This window comes from Brassica rapa, chromosome A09 (genome assembly GCF_000309985.2).
Source record: "Brassica rapa cultivar Chiifu-401-42 chromosome A09, CAAS_Brap_v3.01, whole genome shotgun sequence".
NCBI classification, from domain to species: Eukaryota; Viridiplantae; Streptophyta; class Magnoliopsida; order Brassicales; family Brassicaceae; genus Brassica; species Brassica rapa.
Genome location: NC_024803.2, coordinates 12,591,722 through 12,612,561, shown reverse-complemented (window position 1 = coordinate 12,612,561; position 20,840 = coordinate 12,591,722). Strand labels below are relative to the sequence as shown.

Here is a 20,840-nt window from a genome sequence, read left to right as displayed (position 1 = left end):
GTAGAAGACACTTATTTCCCTAGGGTTAACTAATCTAGACTTAGGGTTTAGAGTTGTGGGGTGAAATATGGTTTTTGGAATATTAAATTTAGGATTCTAATATATATGTAAAAAAATACAACTTAAAAAAAAATAGTTTTAAACATAATTTTTGATTTTCAAAAAGTATAAAAAAAATTCGAAAAACAAAATTCAAAAGAAAAAAAATTATAAAAAAGTTCAAATTTGAAAAAGTATAATTCGAAAACATAAAAAAAATATTTTTTAATTTCTGTTTTTATTTTTATTTATTTATTGAATTTATTATTTATTTAATAATTATTATTATATAGAAGTCTTTTGCCATTTAATAAAAAAAAATGTTTTTGAAAATATCTTTATAGTGGTGGTAAAGATGAAAAGTGGTACCATGAAAGTGTAAACATGAAATTTTCCCATAATAAAATTAGAAATTAGTTTTTTTTCCTTTTAATGTTTATTGTTTCATCTTAATTTAATGTTTAAAATATTATATGATCTCTTAAAATAAAGATCTCTATTAATTTTTATTAATGAATATATTTAAAATTACGTTTATAATTTTTTATATATTCTCTTTATATTTTAATCTATGATGTTTCTTTTTGTTTTTATGTATTTAAAAAATGAAACTAAAATTAAAGCTTAATTTAAAATACTATTAATAAAAAGTAAAACTAAAATAAAATATTTAATAATGACACTATACATAATTTGTTTAGTTCATTAAAGATTATATTGTATTTGATCAATCTAAGAATTTATGTGGACCAACATGCATAAAATTTTATTTATAAATATAATCTTTATATTTTAGTTTTATAATATTATATTTTTGTTGTTATTTGATTTGAAAAAATATTATAATCAAAAGAAAGCTAAAAGTAAAACTTAATTTAAAATATTATAAGTAAAAAGAAGAACCAAAAGTAAAAAAATCATAATAATGGTGTTAAGCATAATAATTTTAGTTTATTAAGGATATTATTGACTTTTCAAATGAAATATATTATAATTTCAAATATTATCAGTAAAATAAATAACTTAAAATAAAAAAAATCTTAATAAAGACATTATGCATCATATTTTTGGTTGATTGTAAATATATATCATTATAATTTAACTATTTTAAAAATTAATATGAAAACCACACATAAAAACTGATTTTTCAAATAATATTAGGGAGATTTGCAAAATACGTACATTTACATGGAGGGATATTATTACTCCTCGAAAGAATCATTCAACAAAAACTTTCAAGTTATACATTTAATTTAAATATAATAAATCCAAAAAAATCCAAAAACAGAAGTAGAAATTGTTGATTAGTGGCCAACTCCTTTTCCGCTCGGCCCAGAAGCTAACCGGAAACCATAGCTCCTCGTCAAAGGACGCTTACTGCTCCAGCTTTTCTTCACCTTCATGGCCGCCTCGGTGGATTGATCTTGGCCGTTGACGTCTCTCCATTGTTTCGATCGTAAGGCTCTGCAATCAACCCTCCTAAACATCAAAGACGAGCCCACCAGTAAAAAAAACATACACAGCACAAACACATTAATCTTCTTCTCCATTATTATAACTATTTTTGCATTTACTTCTATCTCTATCTTTTTCTTCTGTTTCTTGTTTTCTTTCTTTTTGAGATTTAAAAGAACGGCTTCTTGGTTTTTGTTTATATATGCATTTGTGTGTGCGTGTGTGTAACCAAAGGGCATTTATTCTTGACCAAGAATGTTAGACTATCTCTTTTTTTCTTTTTTTTTGGTGAACATGTTAAATGGACTATCTCATTTTGTTATCACGTTTTTACATATATTCAGTTGAATTCTTCAAGTTCGGGCTTTTACTATTTATATAAGCGGGACACAACAATCGACGTGTATTCATATTACAATCGAATGTTGAATGGGTTTTTCCAGACTATCTACACAACAGATGATGCTGAACTTGACTTTCATAACAAGGTTGAAAAAATAACATTTGTTTCAAGGAAATAAAAAGTAGGAATTAAAGTTAGTTGGCAAATTTTGTAAGAACTGGATTTTTTTTGGTTAATAGGAGGCCAATAGGTTTATTATGAAGAAACAACAATCTTACTATTAGCCACTCAGTTTAAAGGAAATAAAAGCTGTCAAACTTTGACTTTTTGCTTTGTAGTTGGTTTTTTTAGCTAACAGAGTGTGAGTAAGTTGGGCAAAATATCCAGAAATTTTGATTCGTTCGTTCTAATTGGTACTGAAAAATCGGATATCTGTAACTTGAAGAAAAACAAATACTAATATTCAATATTTATGAGAAACGAAACAATCACAAATACTAATATTTTAATAACAAATACCCAATTTGATCTTTTATATGCATATGTATAAATACATTTAAAGAATTATATATAACTTATATAAATATTATATTTTATATGAGTTTTACAATATTTCTAGTTATTAAACAACGGGGAATTTATCTTTCATTGCTGATGACAGTATAAAACAAAAAAAAAACGCATGATTAATTGGAGAAAATTCTGAAACTTAACTGGAATAGATTTATAAACACCAGCATCATTCCTAAAACCTTTCAGACCATCAGTACTGGTGAGAGTATTTTTGAATTTCTTGACGATACATTTTAATACATTTTGATACGTATTAAAAGAGTTGTTTCAAATCTACTAATTTCAATGAAACAATAAACTCTCTCATTCTTTTTTCTCTTTTTCTTTTTAAATTTATGAAAATTCTTTTAAGGATTCACCAAGACTAATGTTTTTAAAGGCTTAGACGGTCATCTAGTTCTATAGTATAACTTTTGTTATAGTCGTCTGGATTGTTTTCTAATAAGAAAAAAAAAGATTACAATTAATCAGAGATTGTTATCATAAAAAAGAACAAAAATAATCGGAGCCCTAAATGTATCCTAACGATAGAGATAACAAAGACAATAAAAAAATTAATAATCGAAGATACAAAAAAATTTAACACACATATTTCCGAAATGTCAGAATTTTACATAATTGCGGAAACACACCAATTTCTTCTTAATATTTTTGCACGTGGAACTAAATTGCAAGTCAATAGTATCCGCCTACACAAAATGTTACACGATTTTCCTTTGAAATTAGCTGTGTTTTATTATTTTCCCCCATCTATCCGCTCTACATAATATTTTGAACTGTCTTCACTGGATGCGGCAAAGAAATCCGTCCTCTAGTTCTCTGATGGGACGCGTTGCAATAAACATGTCTACATTTGGTGTTGATTGTGTGAATACATTTTTTTTTGTCATCGGGTGAATATATTTTGGTTTACTTTTTGATATTTACATTTTGGTTATTGATTTTTGTATGTTAGTTAAAAAAAAATTGATCTGCAATTTTTTGTTTTACAAAATTTAAATAATGATTTAATTTAATACAAAAAAAAATTATTTTTTTAAATTCTAATATTGATTTAATTTTGGAAGAGGTGGTTAGAATGTGCATTTGCTTTCAGTTTTATTTGATTTGTTATGAATTAAAATTTGCAATTTGTAATTCAGAAGCAGCTTGGTCCGGCTATTCTCTCAAGGCGGGCTTAGGATAATATATATCTTCTAAATATTCAAACACGAACGTTCATGCTACAACTACTTATTCATCCGTGCCCTCGCCGCTACTAGCTGAAGCTCTAGCCCTTAGAGAAACCCTCTGAGCAGCTCAGCATTCTCACCTCATCAACGTCTGGATGCATTCTGACTCACTTGAACTCAATAGAGCTGTCAACTCAAAAACTTATCCAATGGAGCTCAAGTTTCTAACCTCTAGTTTTGATTTCATTCTGATTTTTCGTTTTGTCCCTAGAGCCCAAAATGCTACAACTGACTTGCTTGCAAAATCAGCTCTCTGTAATGGCTCGACTTCTGCATTGGTCTGAAACTCTCTTTATTAATCAAAGTGTGTTGTTCAAAAAAAAGGTTAAAAGGTAAAATAGACAAATCTCACCAAAAATGGTGTTATATCATGGAGTGACATATCTTATAACTAGAAAGTAGAAAGTTAAGATGTGACTTGGAGTGTGTTAATCTTTTTAAAACACTAGAATTCCATATATGAGGAGATATCCGACAAAAGTATTACAAGGATCGTTTACAAACAGCAAAAGAAAGGGACAAGAACATTGTAGGCTTATCTAAACAAGTGATTAAGCCAACAAGTATGACCCAAAGCAATATATGATTGAACTAGATCATTGTTGATCACACTATTTGCTATGAATTTTGTTCCTTTAATCTGATTATGGTAGTAAAACTGAGCATGCCAATCTGAAATTTCATTAAGACTAGATAGAACCTTTGATGAGTAGAATTTGAGGGATGGCCAAGCTGACGGTTTAGAGATTGCATTGATCAGGCTGTGATCATCTGAAGCAAAGACAATCGAGTTGAAGTGAAGAGTCTTCAGACTATCAATAGCCCATAGCCAGCTTTCCAGAGAAGCGTCACGTTTACAAAAAATATCCACAAAAGAATGTCGACCATGCAATAATACTTTCCCTTCTCTGTTTCTGATGACCCAAGAGGCACCACTTTGATTCCTATTTTTATCCCAAGCGAAACCAATGTCACATTTGATCCAAGATAAAGGAGGTGGCTTCCAACCAAAGATGATTCTCTTTTACATTTCTAAATCTATAGCTTTTTCCTTTTGTTCCATTGATTTGATTAGAAACCAATGATTTACTTCATCATAGATTGTTTTTAGAAAGGATGGACCAAGAGCGCCAGATTACCTTGAAAGAGAAAAGAGTTTCTGTTTTTTATATTGACCAGATAATCCAAGCTCCACTTCTTCTAAATATTTTCTGGTACAAGTTGATCCTTCCATGTCTTTAGAACATAAAAAATGTTGGAGTAGACAGAGGCATGATCGAAACCACTTAAAGTGTGTTAATCATTATTTTTTTTGTTGTAAATTAAACAATGATTTATTTTAATACAACAAAATTATTTTTTACAAAATTTTAAATAATGACTAAATTATTAATAAAAGATATTAAAGTGTTTTTAAATTATTTTATTTAAAAAGTATTTTAATAAAAGTGAATATTATAAATTCTTACAAATATACAAAATTACTTTCAAAAGATGCATATTCTTAATACTGATATAATTATTTACAAAATAAAAAATATTAACCATATTTAGAAAGAAATTCAAACACGCATTTTCTAATTTTTTACTGAAATTTATTAAAAGTTCAAAACTAGATTCCCTATTTTGTAAAAAAAAAACTTTGTCAATATATTGTTTTTTTGTCATTACTAAAAAACACTTGGAAAATATATTAAATAATTATAGAACAAGCCTTTAGAAAAATTAAAACAAAAACGATTTCAAAAACTACAATCAAGCGCCCGTACTTTGTCGTTGCTCCGTTGTCCTCTTTTTCTTCGTCGACATACTTTCAGATCTGGGCTTCTCCTTTGCCCTGGAATTGGCTCTGCACGCGAGGAGTTGTGGTTCTGGTGGTATCGTGGTTTGCTCTGGCTTTGCGGTAGATCGGTAGTCCTAGGTAATAGTCGGCTTTTAGGGTTTAGGTTGACCAATTTTCTCCGTACGGTCTTCCGGGTTTTACTGCTTGAGTGGGCGAGGTTTGTGATACGTCATGAATTGAAGGATCATTTTAGCTGGGTGTTGGATATGATCCGAGAACACAAATGACACTACTGGAACTGAGATGGATTGAAAGGATCATCAAGAGATGCAGAATGGCTCTTGATATACCCAAGATCTAAGGCTAACCACCTAAAAAAGAATGTAGTATGTTGGCTAACCAGCAAACAACACACAAATATGAATTGGCTGACCACCAACTCAACAAGCCGGTTCACACCAATTAACTAGCTAAAGAACTCTCTCTCTCTCTCACTCAGAGAAAATAAGAATCAAAAATAAACTCAAATTTAGACTGATTTTATTCATGGAAGAGACTACATATTTATACTACTTGTAGTCAAAGAGAATTAAAGAGAATTGTGGGAAAACAAGGCATAGAAAATAGAAACATTGACTAGAATATTATTAATGAGTCAAAGACTCAGTCTTCCATACATATTGGTCAAAGATGACCCTTCGGTTCACGTTCTGGTCAAGGAAACCCTTCGGCTACTGTCCAGGTTCATCCGAACCTAATAGATGCACGATAGTAATGATAAGGACTCTTGCGGGACTGTCAGGATGGTCTGCCGGGTGAGAATCCATGTCTGTCTTCAGGTTCTTCACGACCCAAGTTAAGTCTGACTCGGCTATTGTCCTTAGAATGTCGAGATGGTCGGGAAAGACGAGTTCTGGTACGGTCAATTCGGTTGTCTGGACGTGGTTCCAGCCTTAGCTCTATTCTGGACGTACGCGGGTCGATCCGGTACACGTCTCGGTCAGTCTGATCGGTACGGTTGGATGGATGAACCTCAGTTGAATTGTTCAGAACGTCCTGATCTCCATGCGGAGCTGGTTCCATATACTGATATGTGGACTGGGGCACATCAGTTTGGCTTCTCTTTCCTTTCATCTTCTCAGAGGATCTCTTCTGGTCTGTTTGGTGGTTAAGTGGCTCCAATGTGAGGCTCTTCAGGTATGGTGGTGCTCTCTCGTTTTGTTTCCTCTATGTCGGGTTCCGGTGAGGTCCGGTGGATTTTGCTACCACGGAGGCGGTCTTTGAGTCCATGTACCCATGCTGGAGATGGTACTGGGCTCTTTCGTGTTTTTGCACTTAGGGTTTTCAAAGGGTTTCGTCTATGGCTCCTGGATGGTCTCTCTCCGTGCGTCCTCTCCTCAAAGCTCCTCTAATCGGCCCTTCTCCGTTTTGCTCTGTTTGAAGGTTATGTTTCTTGCGGAGTGGTGCCACTGTTCTGTCAAGATGTTCTTCTCTGTGTGGCGCCAGAGTGGGTTTTTCAGCTTAGAGTGTTGCTTCTTCGGTTCTCGATGACTTCAAGTGGTGTGGCGGCTCTCGGTTGCAGTCGTTTGTCATCCCTGAGGCACACTTGGATTTGCTCACATCCCAGCATTGCATAAGATCACTTGAGCTTGTGTGGTCGTGCAGCATTTCTACTATTTGCATGTCTAGAGGCATCGGGTTGGTGCTAGGCGGTGATTCCAAGCCCGCGCTTCTGGACGGTTTCAGTCCTTTGTGACTGGTGCGTCCCTAATAAATGCTCGTTTTGTCGATGCAGGTGCTTGGCCTCTGGCGTGGCTGTCTGATTGTGCAGGTGGATGCTCTTGAAGTCTTCCGCAAACTGTTCTTGGTCGGGCCTCATCTTTAAGAACAGGTTCATCGGGGAGGCTAAAATTACCGGGTTCTGACTCTCGGTTTAACTGGCTCTTCCTTTTGCGGCAAGTGGTAAGTGCAGATTAGTTGATGCCTCTGGTCTACGGCTTTTGCTTGTTGTGTCTGTTCCGGCTTAGATAGATTGAGTCGCTGTTTAGGTTTTATTTTTCTTTTATCTGCTTCTTGTATTCATTGTATTTCTATCAAAAAATGAAAAGTTAACAATAATATCTTTACATTTTACCAAAAAAAAAAAAGTTAGTCTAAACCGTGTGAAACTTCAACCCATCTTTTTCACGTGGATTTAGAGTTTAATTCAAGAAAAACGATTTGTTACGAATTCCAACTATGAAAGCTTTGGAATACCAAGCTCACCGTTGGTATTGCCACTCTGCCTTCCATGCTTATATTGTCCACAACTCTTCCATTCATGAAATTACCGTCCACAACTTTATCTCTTGTTCTAATAACTCTTTATCGTCCACAGTTTCAAGAGAATTAAAATTAAATATGATTTTCATAGACAATGGTTTAATTTGCAAGGAACATCACATGTTATGTGAAACTTTTTTAAAGTTGGTTGTGTCCACAATCCAATGCATTCATCCATAAATTAAGACTCAACTCAAAATACAATACCACGTAATACAATCAAAACTCACCCACTATGGGTCCATGCTTCTACCGTTAATAAATACAAATATATACGTATATTTTTGGTGATTCAAAAAAAAAAGTATTTCAAAAAGTGTGTATTTTCGATTTAACAAAATAATATATTTATTATAAATGTCAATCTTTGTTCTAAAACACCCCCACCACCGATAACTCGTCTGATTAAACGCAGATCGGAAGGTCACCATGGCGAAAAGGATGTGAACGGTATGTCAAGGCGCTGAGCCGTATTATACCCGCCTTACCTGGAGAAATGAACAGCGCCTAGTTTTGTAAAATCGAGTTTCTCAAATTCGAAAAGCTTACAAAATATCAAAATTTCTGGTTCGAAATCAAATTTTAAGTCTTAGATTTGCTATATGTAGATAACTCCCAAAATAAATGATTTAAAAACGGTGAAATCATGAAAAAAAAATTGAAAATGGCTGCATATTAAGTTTGAAAACTTGTGGAAAAAAGTAGAAAATGAAGATATAACAGTCACTCATTAAACCTTAAAAGCTGAAAAATGTCAAAAACACGTGCATTCTTCATCGTAGTTGCTTTTATATACATACTAGAACTTGATCCGCGCACCCACCGGATATTCTTTTTTATTTTTTAAAAAAAATTTATATAAATGGTAATATATATTTATAAAATTTATATGTATTAAATAATTGTTTAATATATTTCTAAACCCATAAATTTTATAATTTATAGTGAATATTTTTATTTTATTTTATTTTTAGATCCGTCAATTATTAGATCCATATTTTTAAAATATAACCCGTGTGTTGGTGTAAATGTATTTTTTTATGGATCAAAAATTTAGGTAAAATAAAAATGTTGTATATGGTTATATTTGATTTATACTATCAAATAATCAAATATATATATTATTTATAATTTTGTGTGTTTTATATTATGTATTTTTTATAACATTTTCTATGTTTTTTTAGACATAGTTAATATACCAAAATAAAAAATAACCAAATCCGTGTAATGAACATTTTGTTATATTTTTGGTATTGATTAAGTGTAATTTATTATTTAGCTTGATTATGGGAAATATTCCTTAAGTAAGTTGGACATAATTTGTTGTATTTCATCTTAGGAAAATGCATTCATTAAACTATAAAAGACAAGAATACTAAAATGTAGGTAAATTTATTTTTTCAGTGGCATTGAGATGTAATAAATTAAAAAACTAAGAGTTAATTTATAAGTGTATTTCTATTTTAATAAGATAGATATTGATGTAATTAAGAAAGTTTTCTTTTAAAATCCTAGAAAATGTCAATATGTAGAAGATTTTTTTTTAATTGCTTTTATATAGATATATTGATATTTATACATTAGAATTTAAAATAATGACCAATTTAAACTTGTTGGTGATATAAAAAAACATGTTTTAAACTAAAATACTTAATTATTGCTCTTTTATAATCCTATAAACCAAACTCCCGTTTAATGCAAACCTCAATCTTAATTACATTCTCTATATGATATAACTACGTCCACTAATTGACCCATTAGAAGTGACTATGAGTGTTAAAAATAAAGACAAAAGTGATTTACAAACTAATGCACTCTTCTTTTCTAAGATTTTAAAAGAAAACTTTCTTCATCATAGTGGGATGTAACTAGGAATGTTAAAATGGACTCAACCTAACAAGATTAGCCTTAACTTGTATCAAAATCTTTAATTCTAACTATGACTTTTGAGATATGGCTAAAATAGGGGAACATACTAGTTCATAGGCAGAGTCGGGCTTGTGGGTATGCTTTCGAAACATTTGAAAGGACCTCTTTAAAAAAAAATATTTGTATATATAGGTGTATTTATATTATTAAATAGTGTTAAATATATAAAGTAAAGAAATTTACATTAATTTTTACTAAAAATCACTTAAAAATATCTTTAATTTTAAATTAAAAAGAAATTTGAATAGGGCCCCACACCTCTAGGACTGGCTCTGTTCATAAGCTTTAGGGGATGATTGGTTGGGGCTGTAGATGCTCTGGACAGCCAAAATTTAGTCTACAGCTATATATCTCAACCAATCGAGCTTTGCTTTCCTTAAAAAACTCACAGCAAAAAAATCTCTGCAAAATCAAAATATGGCTGTAGAGAGCTTTATTTCCAGAGCAAAAAATTAGTGTTTTAGAAATCTACAACAAGGAAAGCTACAGCAAATAAATCTACAGATTAAATTTTACAGCAAAAAATATAAAGCTACAGCACTTACCAATCATCCCCTTATAGGGTTAAGTTTTTAGCCAAATGATTTTTGCTTCCTCGATTCTTCTTGTAAACCTTGATACCAGACAACTCTGAAGCAGCTTTTCTTCTCAGGAGGTTATCTTCAAATAGATGTTGGACAATGTAAAGATATTTTCTTCATCTAGTGAAGGTCCGTAGCTGAAGATGTCAAGAGAGGAACTAATCAACCAAGCAACCCCCATTCGAATCTAAGTGTGTAAGTTAGCCCAATCAACCATTTCTCTCACACTCTCTAAGCTTATGGTACACTTCCTCGGATATCTCACATCATTAAAACGTGAAAGCAAACACAAACAAACAACATGAGCTAATGTGAAAACATCTACTAAAAACACTAAATGGAGCTTTAAAATATATATATACAAAAGCATACACTACTAGCTAGCGAGCTTGAAGGCATCAATGAAGAGACCATAAGTGAAACCCATCTTGAAATTATTGAGAAGAGCGATGGGGAACGTCACGGTGGTGCGGCTGTAGTAGAATCTCGTCACATACTCCGTTAAAAGAACGCACAAAACCGCAGCGATAACGTCGTTCACTCCCAAGGCTCCAAACGAGAGAGAGATGGTCTGCGCGACATAGAACCCACCTAACAACGAGATCCCTCCGAAAAGGGTTCTTCTTGACGGCTTCTTGAAGTAGTTCCTGGAGATATCAGGAACCGTTCTGATGATGTCGATTAGTCTTCTTGGACCTCCTTGAGTCTCTTGCACAGCTCTAATGGTTCTCGCGAATCTCGTTTTAGATTTAGATGGAGAGACAAAGGCACCGAAACTCCGACACTGATGATGGTTGAGGAGTAGAGTGTTCAAGTTGGTGGAGATGAAGCTTAGAGAGTGCGCCATCCTTAGCTACCTGGCAGATGTAATAATAACGAAAAATGAGCAAACTCTACGATTGTAAACTGAAATTAGGGATTCGATTTCCTAAACAGTGAAATTTGATTCACAGTTGAAAAGTAATATAAGGACTAATCTAGGTAAAATTTGCACTATGAAATCGATACAGGGTTTAGAAAAGGAATATTACCAAGACGGTGAAGATCGAAGAAGCGAGGAATCAGGAGAAGTGATCAGAGCGAGGAGAAGATGTGGAGGGGAGAGGGACAGGACTGGAAAGAGGAAAGGCCCACTTTAATATTGAGCCCATTTTGCTAATATGGGTTTCGTTCGGTAGGATTTAAGAAAGTAAACGAATATCCACTGCAATAAGTTCTCAAAATGAGGTTCTAAAAATAATATAATAATTATGTTTCATAATTTGTTTATACAACTAATTTTTTAATAATAGTAAAAATAAACTACTTAAAATGTGACACATGTTTTTATGGAATTTTATGGCGTTATAAAAAAAATTAATGGATTAAATTCCATTTGAGAACTCCATTACATATTCTCTCTTATTCTCAAAATTCAATGGACATGTTCTTAGAGTTAGAGTTCCAAAAAAAAAAAAAAATGTTCTTAGAGTTGACTGATAGAGCTTTAATGAGATCAGTCAAATATGTAGAAAATACCAATGTTTTCAAATGCCTTTTATTTTATTTTATGCTTTCACATATAGATTTTCGCAAAGTACTAACTTAAAAATATCTACACACACAAAGAAGGGATATTGGTAGTTAAATTAATATAAGGTTTGTTGATCTAAGCGTTGAGATATTTGTAAAAACAAATATAAAAAATTGCATATTTAGAAATTCTATGGAAATATTGTACTAATTTTAAGAATCTAAAAGCATCATCATTGGTTGAGAAACTTACTGAAATTTTCATAGAAATTTTTAATATTTCAATAATATTAACCATAGACAACTTACCACATGCGAAAAGCGTCGGGAGACTCTATTGAGCCTATTTATGGCTCGCTAGGTGGTATTGAACTGGAGCAAGCGATGGAATTGGTATAGAGGTGAACTGACTATGTTGGGCCTGAATGCCTGATTGTGAGTGACCCATAAAATACTCAGCTGCCTGAAACGACACCATTTAAATGCATGTATGTTAATTGTACTTGTCGATAATATTGTTATGTACTTGTCGTTGTACGATCATAATCAGAAAGACAATTAAGCTGGACGTGGAAGACAATATGAAAAATACGTATTTTAATAATGTAATCGACTCCTTGATGTATTAATTGTATATGAAGGTCAAAAAGCTAAAGACAATGAATGATATCTGACACGTGTGAACACGGAGAAGGAGTTAAAACCGTCCGATGGAAAATGGGCTATTCCGTAATTTATGACTCTTTCACGTGTATTTTCGTGTGGCCTTTCCTTACTCCCGAGAAAGTTCCTTTTTTTCTTACACTTTTTTTTTTTTAAGTACTTGAAAAATTCAGACAAAAGCAGAAGAAGCAAAGTTCTTCTGTCTGTGTCTGATTCTACGTCTGTCTCCGCCACCATGACCAGCTCTTCATCTCCTTCACGCAAGGTCTCTCTTTGATTTCGTATTCTTCGATTTTGGATGTCAATTTTGTTTGTTTTTTTTGGGAGTTTTTGATATTTAGAAAAAAATGGTGATGGCGTAGGCGTTAAGCAAGATCGCGTGTAATAGGCTACAGAAAGAGTTATCAGAGTGGCAAGTCAATCCTCCCACTGGGTTTAAGCACAAAGTTACCGATAATCTCCAAAAGTATATATTATTACAAAAAATCTCATCAATGTTTTTCGTCTTCAATTCCTAAATTTTGATGGACTTTTTGGGTTTGTTTTTGTGTGATTGTAAGATGGATAATAGAGGTAACAGGAGCACCAGGTACGCTCTATGCGAATGAAACTTACAAGCTTCAGGTTGATTTTCCTGAACATTACCCCATGGAATCTCCTCAGGCAACTTTTCTCATCTCCTTTTTTGGAATTTACATTTTTGTATGTTCTTACTGGCAATCAAATCGTGATTAGTGTTTGTAATTTCTTGTGTGTGTGTTGGATATTGAGCAGGTAATTTTTGTTCCACCAGCGCCGCTACATCCGCATATTTACAGCAATGGACATATTTGTTTAGGTATCTCTTAGTCAGTCTCCTCTTGTTTCTTCACTCTCTGCATTATATATGCTCTTTGTTTTTTTTTTAATTATTGGTTTCCTTGTGTTGGATGCTTCTTTCTGTTGTATGGTTTTTCCCATTAACATCTTTTTTATAAGTAAATCAAAATAATTTTCTTGTAAACCCAGGAAAGAATTTGATGCATACATAGAGATAGATTACACTTTTTTTTTATGTTTGCTGTTTTCACAAAACAATCTCAATGCACCTAAAATCAGGTCTAATTAGTTAAACAATATGTTACACATAGGAAATGTAAAACACTCTCTCTTTTCTTTTTGCAGATATTCTGTATGACTCGTGGTCTCCAGCAATGACGGTTAGTTCAGTCTGCATCAGCATTCTCTCCATGCTATCGAGTTCACCGGAAAAGGTTTCTACATTTTTATTAACTCCCACACTTCGTATTATCACAAAGCCACACACAATCTTACTATGTCTATATATGTCTCAGCAACGTCCGGCTGATAATGACCGATACGTAAAGAACTGCAAGAACGGGAGGTCTCCTAAAGAGACGAGATGGTGGTTCCATGACGACAAGGCATGAGGATGATATGATCAAACATCATAAATAAAAGAAGAGGTTTTATATAATTTCCCCAGACTGATGGTACTAATTTGAATTCCTTGTGGCCTCAACTCTTTTTCTTTCTTCCTATCTTTGTCTTCTGTATGGATGATTATGTGACATCTGAAATGTCTTACACCTTGAATTATCAGTTTCTGCGTTTCTCTTCCCTAAAGTAACCTTTGGATATTCTAGGCAAATTGTATTTGGAGACATTTTTTTGCTGTGTATGTTTATATTTTCAAGCCAGAGTGACGGATTTGAGTCTAAACTGATGGCCAAATTTCTTTCTAGCTTCTTAAATGAACTTCTTCAATGAAATTATGTTAGAGGCTAGCGTTAATATGGCTTGGAAGTGCAAGTCAGCAACCTAAAGCAGCATGGAAAAACTTTTATTATGGAATTGGTGGTGTGATTTTTCTTGTCAACAACATAAAACCTAAAACGACTCGGATAAACAGCGGCGGTTGTTGACAAAAAAAAAAAAAAAAAAAAGCGGTGGTTCAGAATCTACATAAACAAAACATGACAGTTGCATTCAAACACTGCTATTCATGGTTCTTGTATTGTTTGCAAATAAAATGTGTTGAAAAATTGTTTATATCTCAAAAATTCTTCTAAATGAATAGAATAAATGAAATAACTTGAGAATGTAAAAAGGAAAGAATTTGTTATTGATCTCGTTAGGTAATAGCCTGTATTTATACAACATATAGAATTCTAAAGTGATAAAGCTTAGGACTAGTTACATCATTATCCTTAGTCTAAGTAGTCGTTATTTGAAGATATAGTAGTTATCTCATTACTCTCCCTCAAGTTGGAAGTGTGAGATTTCGAATACCCAACTTGGACATAAGATCTTCAAATGAAGGCCGTGGCAAGGCTTTAGTGAGTATATCGGCAAGCTGGTTCTTAGATGAGACATGAGTAGTAGAGATCAACTTAGACTTAAGAGCATCACGGACATGATGACAGTCACGCTCTATATGTTTGGTACGTTCATGAAATACCGGATTAGAAGCAATGTAGATTGCTGACTTGCTATCACAATAAAGTTGCATAGGTCCTGGATGCTGAATGCCGAAAGATTGTATAAGACCCTTCACCCATTTTAGTTCCTTGACAGTTTCAGACATTGCACGGTATTCGGCCTCAGCAGAGGAGAGCGAGACGCAGTCTTGCTTCTTTGTTCTCCATATGACCGGAGAGTCACCAAGAAAGATGAAGTATGCGCTTAAAGACCGACGAGAAGTGGGACACGAACTCCAGTCATAATCACAGTAGGCGCTTATCTGAAGTGAATCATTAGCTTTTAAGAAAATTCCTTAACCAGGGCAACCTTTGAGATACCTAACAACACGGATAGCTGCATCCCAGTGAGGTAGTAGCGGTTTCTGCATAAATCGAGCAAGAATATGAACAATGTACCCGAGTTCAGGTCTTGTGTTAGTCAAATATATCAATCGACCAACAAGGCGTCTGTACTATGTGCATTTGCAAGAGGACCAACTGCTTTAGCCAGCTGATGATTAAGTTCAACCGGAACTGGAGATGGTTTGGCGCCAAGAAGCCATGTCTCTGCTATTATATCTAGTGCATATTTCCTCTGTGACATGTAGATACCAGAAGCATTCCTCGCAACTTCGAACCCAAGAAAGTATTTAAGCGTACCGAGGTCTTTCATACGGAAGCAACGATGAAGATAGTCTTTGAACTCTTGGAGAGCAGTAGTATCATTGCATGCGATGATAAAATCATCAACGTATATCAAAATATGTATACAGACCGAACCGCGAACCTTGGAAAAGAGTGAATGGTCTGCGTAGTCATGAGAGAAACCAAATTGTGTAAGAGCAGTTGTAAGCTTCGCGTACCAGCAGCGTGGAGCTTGACGAAGGCCATATAAAGATTTCTTGAGGCGACAGACTTTGGTCGGATCTGAGCACGTAAAGCCCTGAGGTAGCTTCATGTAGATCTCTTCTTCAAGATCTCCATGCAAGAAGGCATTGTGGACATCCATTTGATGGACATACCAATTTAATGCTGCCGCAAGTTTCAAAATAAAACGCACTGAGGCGAGCTTTGCAACAGGGGCAAAAGTTTCATTGAAATCTTCTCCCTCAGTTTGATGATTTCCCAAGACAACTAGACGAGCTTTAGGTCGTTCAAGAGTACCATCGGCATTGTATTTGTTAGTGTAGAGCCATTGATTGCTGAGAGCCTTCTTTCCTGGAGGCAGTGTTGCGATATCCCATGTATTAGTAGCATCAAAAGCATCAATTTCTTTTCCCATTGCATCACGCCATATTTTAAGCTTCACAGCTTCTTTGAATGAACGAGGAGGGTCATCGGCAATGATATTGGCCATGAAGACGCGATGCTTGTCTGTAAAAAAGTCATCAGAGACATAGCTAGATATAGGGGAGGGAGTGATACCTGAGGACGTTCGTTGAGGACCAAGATCAGGCGAGGAGAGAGCATGAGAGAGTTTATTATTATCAGTAGTCTGAGCAGAGTGTGAGACATAGTCTTTAAGTAGTATGGATGGAGTTTTCTGTCTAAGTCCTCGTCCAAGAATCTCTGGAATCCGGAGACGAGCTTTCTGCAGGAGTGGGTACAGATGAGTGTCTGACAGGTGACGATGGTATATGAGAGTCAGTCACTGGCTGAGGAACATAGGATGAAGTAGTATCAGGGACCTTATCTGCGGCTGTTGTCGTATCTGTGGGAGTTACCATTGTAGTAGGATCTATAGTTGGAGTAGGTAGGACAGGAGATTGTTGCGTGGAGGAGACGTCTTGAGGTTCCGAACTCCCCCTGGATGGTATATTGGGTAGTAGCCAGTCATCGACAGCAGTATCATAATGATTAAGAGGTGGAGAAACATAGTTATCAGTGTCAACTCCGGGAAACTTTGATTCAGAGAATGCAACATCACGACTTGTGAAGAAGTCTTTAGTCTCGAGATCATACAGCGACCACGCCTTCTTGCCATACGGGTAGCCTACAAATATGCAACGTCGGCTTCGGTCACCAAACTTATCTTTATCACGTGCTTTGCGATGAGCAAAACACAAACACTCGAAAACACGTAACTGATCGAGATCTGGTTTCTTTCCAAACAGTAGCGCATAAGGTGTTTTGCCATGCAGAACCTGAGATGGAGTGTAGTTGATTAAGTGTGTTGCAGTAAGGATGCTTTCTCCCCAAAACGTAGACGGTAAGCGAGCCTGAAACAAACACGCTCGTGCTATGTTTAGTATATGGCGGTGTTTCCTTTCCACGCGGCCATTCTGTTGTGGTGTATCCACACACGATGTCTGATGGATTATACCATTTTGTCGAAAGTATCCAGATAAAACCATGAATTCAGAGCCATTGTCCGTTCGAATCTGTTGGACTGATCTACCAAATTGCTTCTCGCAAAGAGCAAAGAAGTTTCGAAGTAAACCCGCCACTTCTGACTTTTCCAACATCAGATATGTCCAGACAGAACGGGAGTAGTCATCAACAATAGTAAGAAAGTATTTGGCTCCGCAGGAATAGGGGGTTCGGTATGGTCCCCAAACATCGCAATGTATTAAAACAAATGGTGCCGTAGCTTTATTAAAACTTTCAGGAAAACTAGAACGAGTTTGCTTAGCCCGAAAACAAATCTCACAGGACTTTGCTTGTTCAGAATCAAAACACATGTTATCTAGAAAAGGTAAAGAAGACAAAACACGAAAAGATGGGTGCCCAAGCCTCCTGTGCCACAGTTCCGAAGTAGAAGCATTCTTATACTCAGTCTGATGAACACTCGCAGCTTTGACTCCCGTAAAATAATAAACTCCCTCACGTTCTTCACCCGTTCCAATCAGGGTCTTCGTAAAACGGTCCTGCAAGACACATAGAGTATCAGTAAAAATGGCTATGCAGCCTGTTTGTCTTAGTAAGCGAGAGACTGATATAAGAGTGCAGTTAAAGTCGGGAACATATAGCACATCTCGTAAGAAATAATCCCGACTAAGCACAAGAGTGCCCTTTTTAGTAGCACTGGACATACGACCATCTGGAAACTTTACTGAAGATGGTATAATATCAGTGATATCGCTCAGAAGAGCCAAGTCCCCTGTCATATGGTGAGAAGCACCCGTATCAATAATGACATCATTTAACTTAGTTTTACCCGACAATCTCTCAGTAGATATATTGGTTGACCGAGATGTTTGAAGAAGCTGAAGAAGTTGAGCTATTTGATCGTTGTTGAGAGATGACTGGGATGGTGTAGTAGTCGTATTGTTAGAGACAACTCTGGTGGAGCTTGAGCGACCCCGTCCTCTGTTTGATGAGTACGATGAGCGACCACCACGGCCACCACGTTGACTGGATCCTCCTGTGTTTGTCTTTTGTTGTTCTAACCACCAGTCTGGATAGCCATGAAGTAGAAAACACTCAGAGTTGTCATGTCCTTTGCGAGAACAATGAGTGCACGTTCGGTTTGGATCACGAAATCTTGTTATAGCAGCAGATTGTTGAGTTTGTTGAGAGTCATTGGTAGTTGAAGTTGAGTGGACCGAGAATCCTATAGCCTCTGTTTTGAGTTCCGATGAATGAGACGTATTGTTATGTTGTTCCTCTCGAATCACACGTGAGTATACATTGTTGATGTCAGGTAAGGGATCTTCATCAATGATCTGTGATCGAATGGTGCGGAAGCGAGATTCGTCAAGGCCAAAAAGAAATTGATGAACACGAATTTTTTCACGTTCTTTCTCAATATCAGATGCAGCATCACATAAACACGATCGAGTTGTTTTGAGGTTGTCGAGTTCCTCCCATAGCTTAGTTAGATGTCCATAGTAGTCAATAACAGACTGACCGTTCTGCTTGCAGTTATTAATTGCATCCCGAAGTTGATGTGTTCGGACCCCGTTTGTAACGGAGAAGCGGCGCTTTAGATTATCCCAAAGTTTATGTGCTTCAGGAACAAAGGATACCGTGGATCGTATCTTTGGATCCATGGACGTGCGGATCCAACCCACGAGCATCGAATTAGTAGTAAGCCATTGAGACAGCTCAGGGTCGCTAGATGATTTTGGTATTGTACCATCAATAAACCCGAGCTTCTTCTTCGCTTGTATTGAATTTGATAGCTCCGTAGCCCGTTCTGTATAGTTATCACCTTTTAACAGAACAGAAGTGATGAGAGCTCCTGGATTATCTGATGGATGAAGGTAGTGATAGAACCCAGGACCTGGACCTGGACGTGGAGCAGACTCAGCATGGTGACCAGGACGATCAGATCAGTCCAACTGAGGTTCAGCCATTTAGCCGTTCCAGATCAACGGACAGAGCCGTGTACCGGATCGACCCGCGTGCACCCGGACGTGACCTAAGGATGGATCCACGACCTGATGACCAAATCAGCCAAACCACAGGCGTTCTTCCCCGACCCATTCGCCATTCTAGAGCCAACAGTCAAGCCAGAACCCATGATCATCGAGAAGAATCAGATTCCGGACTTAGCCTGTCTTTCCTGGCCCGTTTGGGACGTACCGCACGCCCGGATCAGGCTGATCACGACCTTTCCAACCACTTTGATGATTTCATGATGAACGATGCTTCCAACTACTCCAAAGGAAGGATACTTAAGCTCTCTGAAGATTTGGGTCGAGCTATCTCTTCATCCGTTCATGGATCATCGACGATCAATCATGCGGGCAGCCTTACGTCCGTCCTGCTCCTTACCGCGAACGACCTGATCACCAGAGGATGAACCTGGACGTTTTTGTGAATCTGGACCAGTCAACACAAGAATCCGCACCTTGACCAGTCTTTAGTCAAAGTCTTCATTTCTAGTTTCTATGTCTTGTTTTCATTCATTTCTATTTTTTATGTTGTCTTTTCCCACAAATGTCTTTATGTTTCTTTGACTCACAAACCTTATAAGTATGTGATGATCCCCCTTAATAAAATCACATCGATTTTCCTTTGCTTATTTTGAGTCTTCTCTCATTGTTCTTTGCTTAGAACATTCATACTTCTCTTGGTGAGGTCATCTCCAAGCGAACCACTTCGTTGTGTTGGACCGGTGCGTCACATCCGGCAACCTTCGAATATCTGGTAGTATCTTTGGGCTCATCCGCAACCCTTAGTGTCACCCTTCGATCCATCAGTTCTCAATCCTCTCGGATCTGAGTTCATATCAACCTTACCGAAAGAGTGATCCTTATTTTGGTTCTATCAAGTGGTATCAGAGCCACTCTCTCGGTAACTCTTTTTCAATCCATTTCATCTCATCTTCCATATTCTTCATCTAAATTTCATATCTATCTATCTTGAACCCGGGCCCCTCATTACCCCCATAAAAAAAAAAAAAGAAAGATCTATAAAAAAAAAAAAAAAAAGTATAAAAAAAAAAAAAAGATATTCCAAAGTTTGATTTGTTTGTGGTGTGGTGGTGGAAGAGAAAGCCTGCTGGCCGAAGAGAAATCCGGTCTTTGAGGAGGTTAAGGCGGGTTCCCCTCTAAATCTCTTATCTTTCTCTCTTGATCTTTGTGGTTCACTTGGTTTTGCTCATTGGGTGATCTAGTTTGCTCTCTTAGAACTTTGGGAGGAACTCTCTTGTGTGATTACCAACAAAAATTGAGTGAAACACGTGTGTGGGTGAGGATAAACACCTGAGTGTGTGAGGGTTTTAATCTAACTTTACCTTGTTTAAGTTTTCAGGAAACCATGGATAGTGAAGAAGAAAGAAACCGACCCGGAAATTCATATGCCGGATTATCTAACTTGCAAATGCGTGCTCTCAATGATTCTATGTCTAACTTGTTGAATACAGGTTTGGAGGCGATCCATCAGAGGCTTGATGAACTTCAGGGCCGACCAACTCAGTCACGAACCAGAACCAGACGTGACCATCCAAGGAGGAACAGCCGGTCCGACCTAGAAATCCGAGAAGAGTCTTATGATGAT

The 20,840-nt window shown here is 35.9% G+C and overlaps 3 protein-coding genes across 3 annotated transcripts; 1 reads left to right on the top strand and 2 right to left on the bottom strand.

The window, feature by feature from the left end:
* Positions 1-588: 588 nt before the first annotated feature.
* LOC108869822 lies at positions 589-10,186 on the bottom strand. The gene has a single exon (XM_033281252.1). It carries the CDS (start codon positions 1,731-1,733, stop codon positions 1,344-1,346), a length of 390 nt encoding a protein of 129 aa, XP_033137143.1. The 5' UTR covers positions 1,734-10,186; the 3' UTR covers positions 589-1,343.
* A 360-nt stretch (positions 10,187-10,546) lies between these two features.
* Positions 10,547-11,471, bottom strand: LOC103839261 (uncharacterized protein ycf20). Its single transcript, XM_009115766.3, has 2 exons — positions 11,289-11,471; positions 10,547-11,114 (listed from the first exon to the last, which is right to left on the bottom strand). The coding sequence occupies exon 2, from the start codon at positions 11,102-11,104 to the stop codon at positions 10,634-10,636; it is 471 nt and encodes a 156-aa protein (XP_009114014.1). The 5' UTR covers positions 11,105-11,114; positions 11,289-11,471; the 3' UTR covers positions 10,547-10,633.
* Positions 11,472-12,499: 1,028 nt separating this feature from the next.
* On the top strand, positions 12,500-14,098 carry LOC103839263 (probable ubiquitin-conjugating enzyme E2 18). Its single transcript, XM_009115767.3, has 6 exons — positions 12,500-12,697; positions 12,795-12,898; positions 12,993-13,095; positions 13,207-13,270; positions 13,597-13,685; positions 13,767-14,098. Exons 1-6 carry the CDS (start codon positions 12,506-12,508, stop codon positions 13,860-13,862), a joined length of 648 nt encoding a protein of 215 aa, XP_009114015.2. The 5' UTR covers positions 12,500-12,505; the 3' UTR covers positions 13,863-14,098.
* Positions 14,099-20,840: the final 6,742 nt, after the last annotated feature.

Coding starts and splice junctions, on each gene's coding strand:
- LOC103839261 (XM_009115766.3), bottom strand. CDS start 11,104: ATGGCGCACTCTCTAAGCTTCATCTCCACCAACTTGAACACTCTACTC.
- LOC103839263 (XM_009115767.3), top strand. CDS start 12,506: ATGACTCTTTCACGTGTATTTTCGTGTGGCCTTTCCTTACTCCCGAGA. Junction 13,271..13,596: donor CAATGGACATATTTGTTTAG/GTATCTCTTAGT, acceptor TTCTTTTTGCAG/ATATTCTGTATGACTCGTGG. Junction 13,686..13,766: donor TATCGAGTTCACCGGAAAAG/GTTTCTACATTT, acceptor TATATGTCTCAG/CAACGTCCGGCTGATAATGA.
- LOC108869822 (XM_033281252.1), bottom strand. CDS start 1,733: ATGCCCTTTGGTTACACACACGCACACACAAATGCATATATAAACAAA.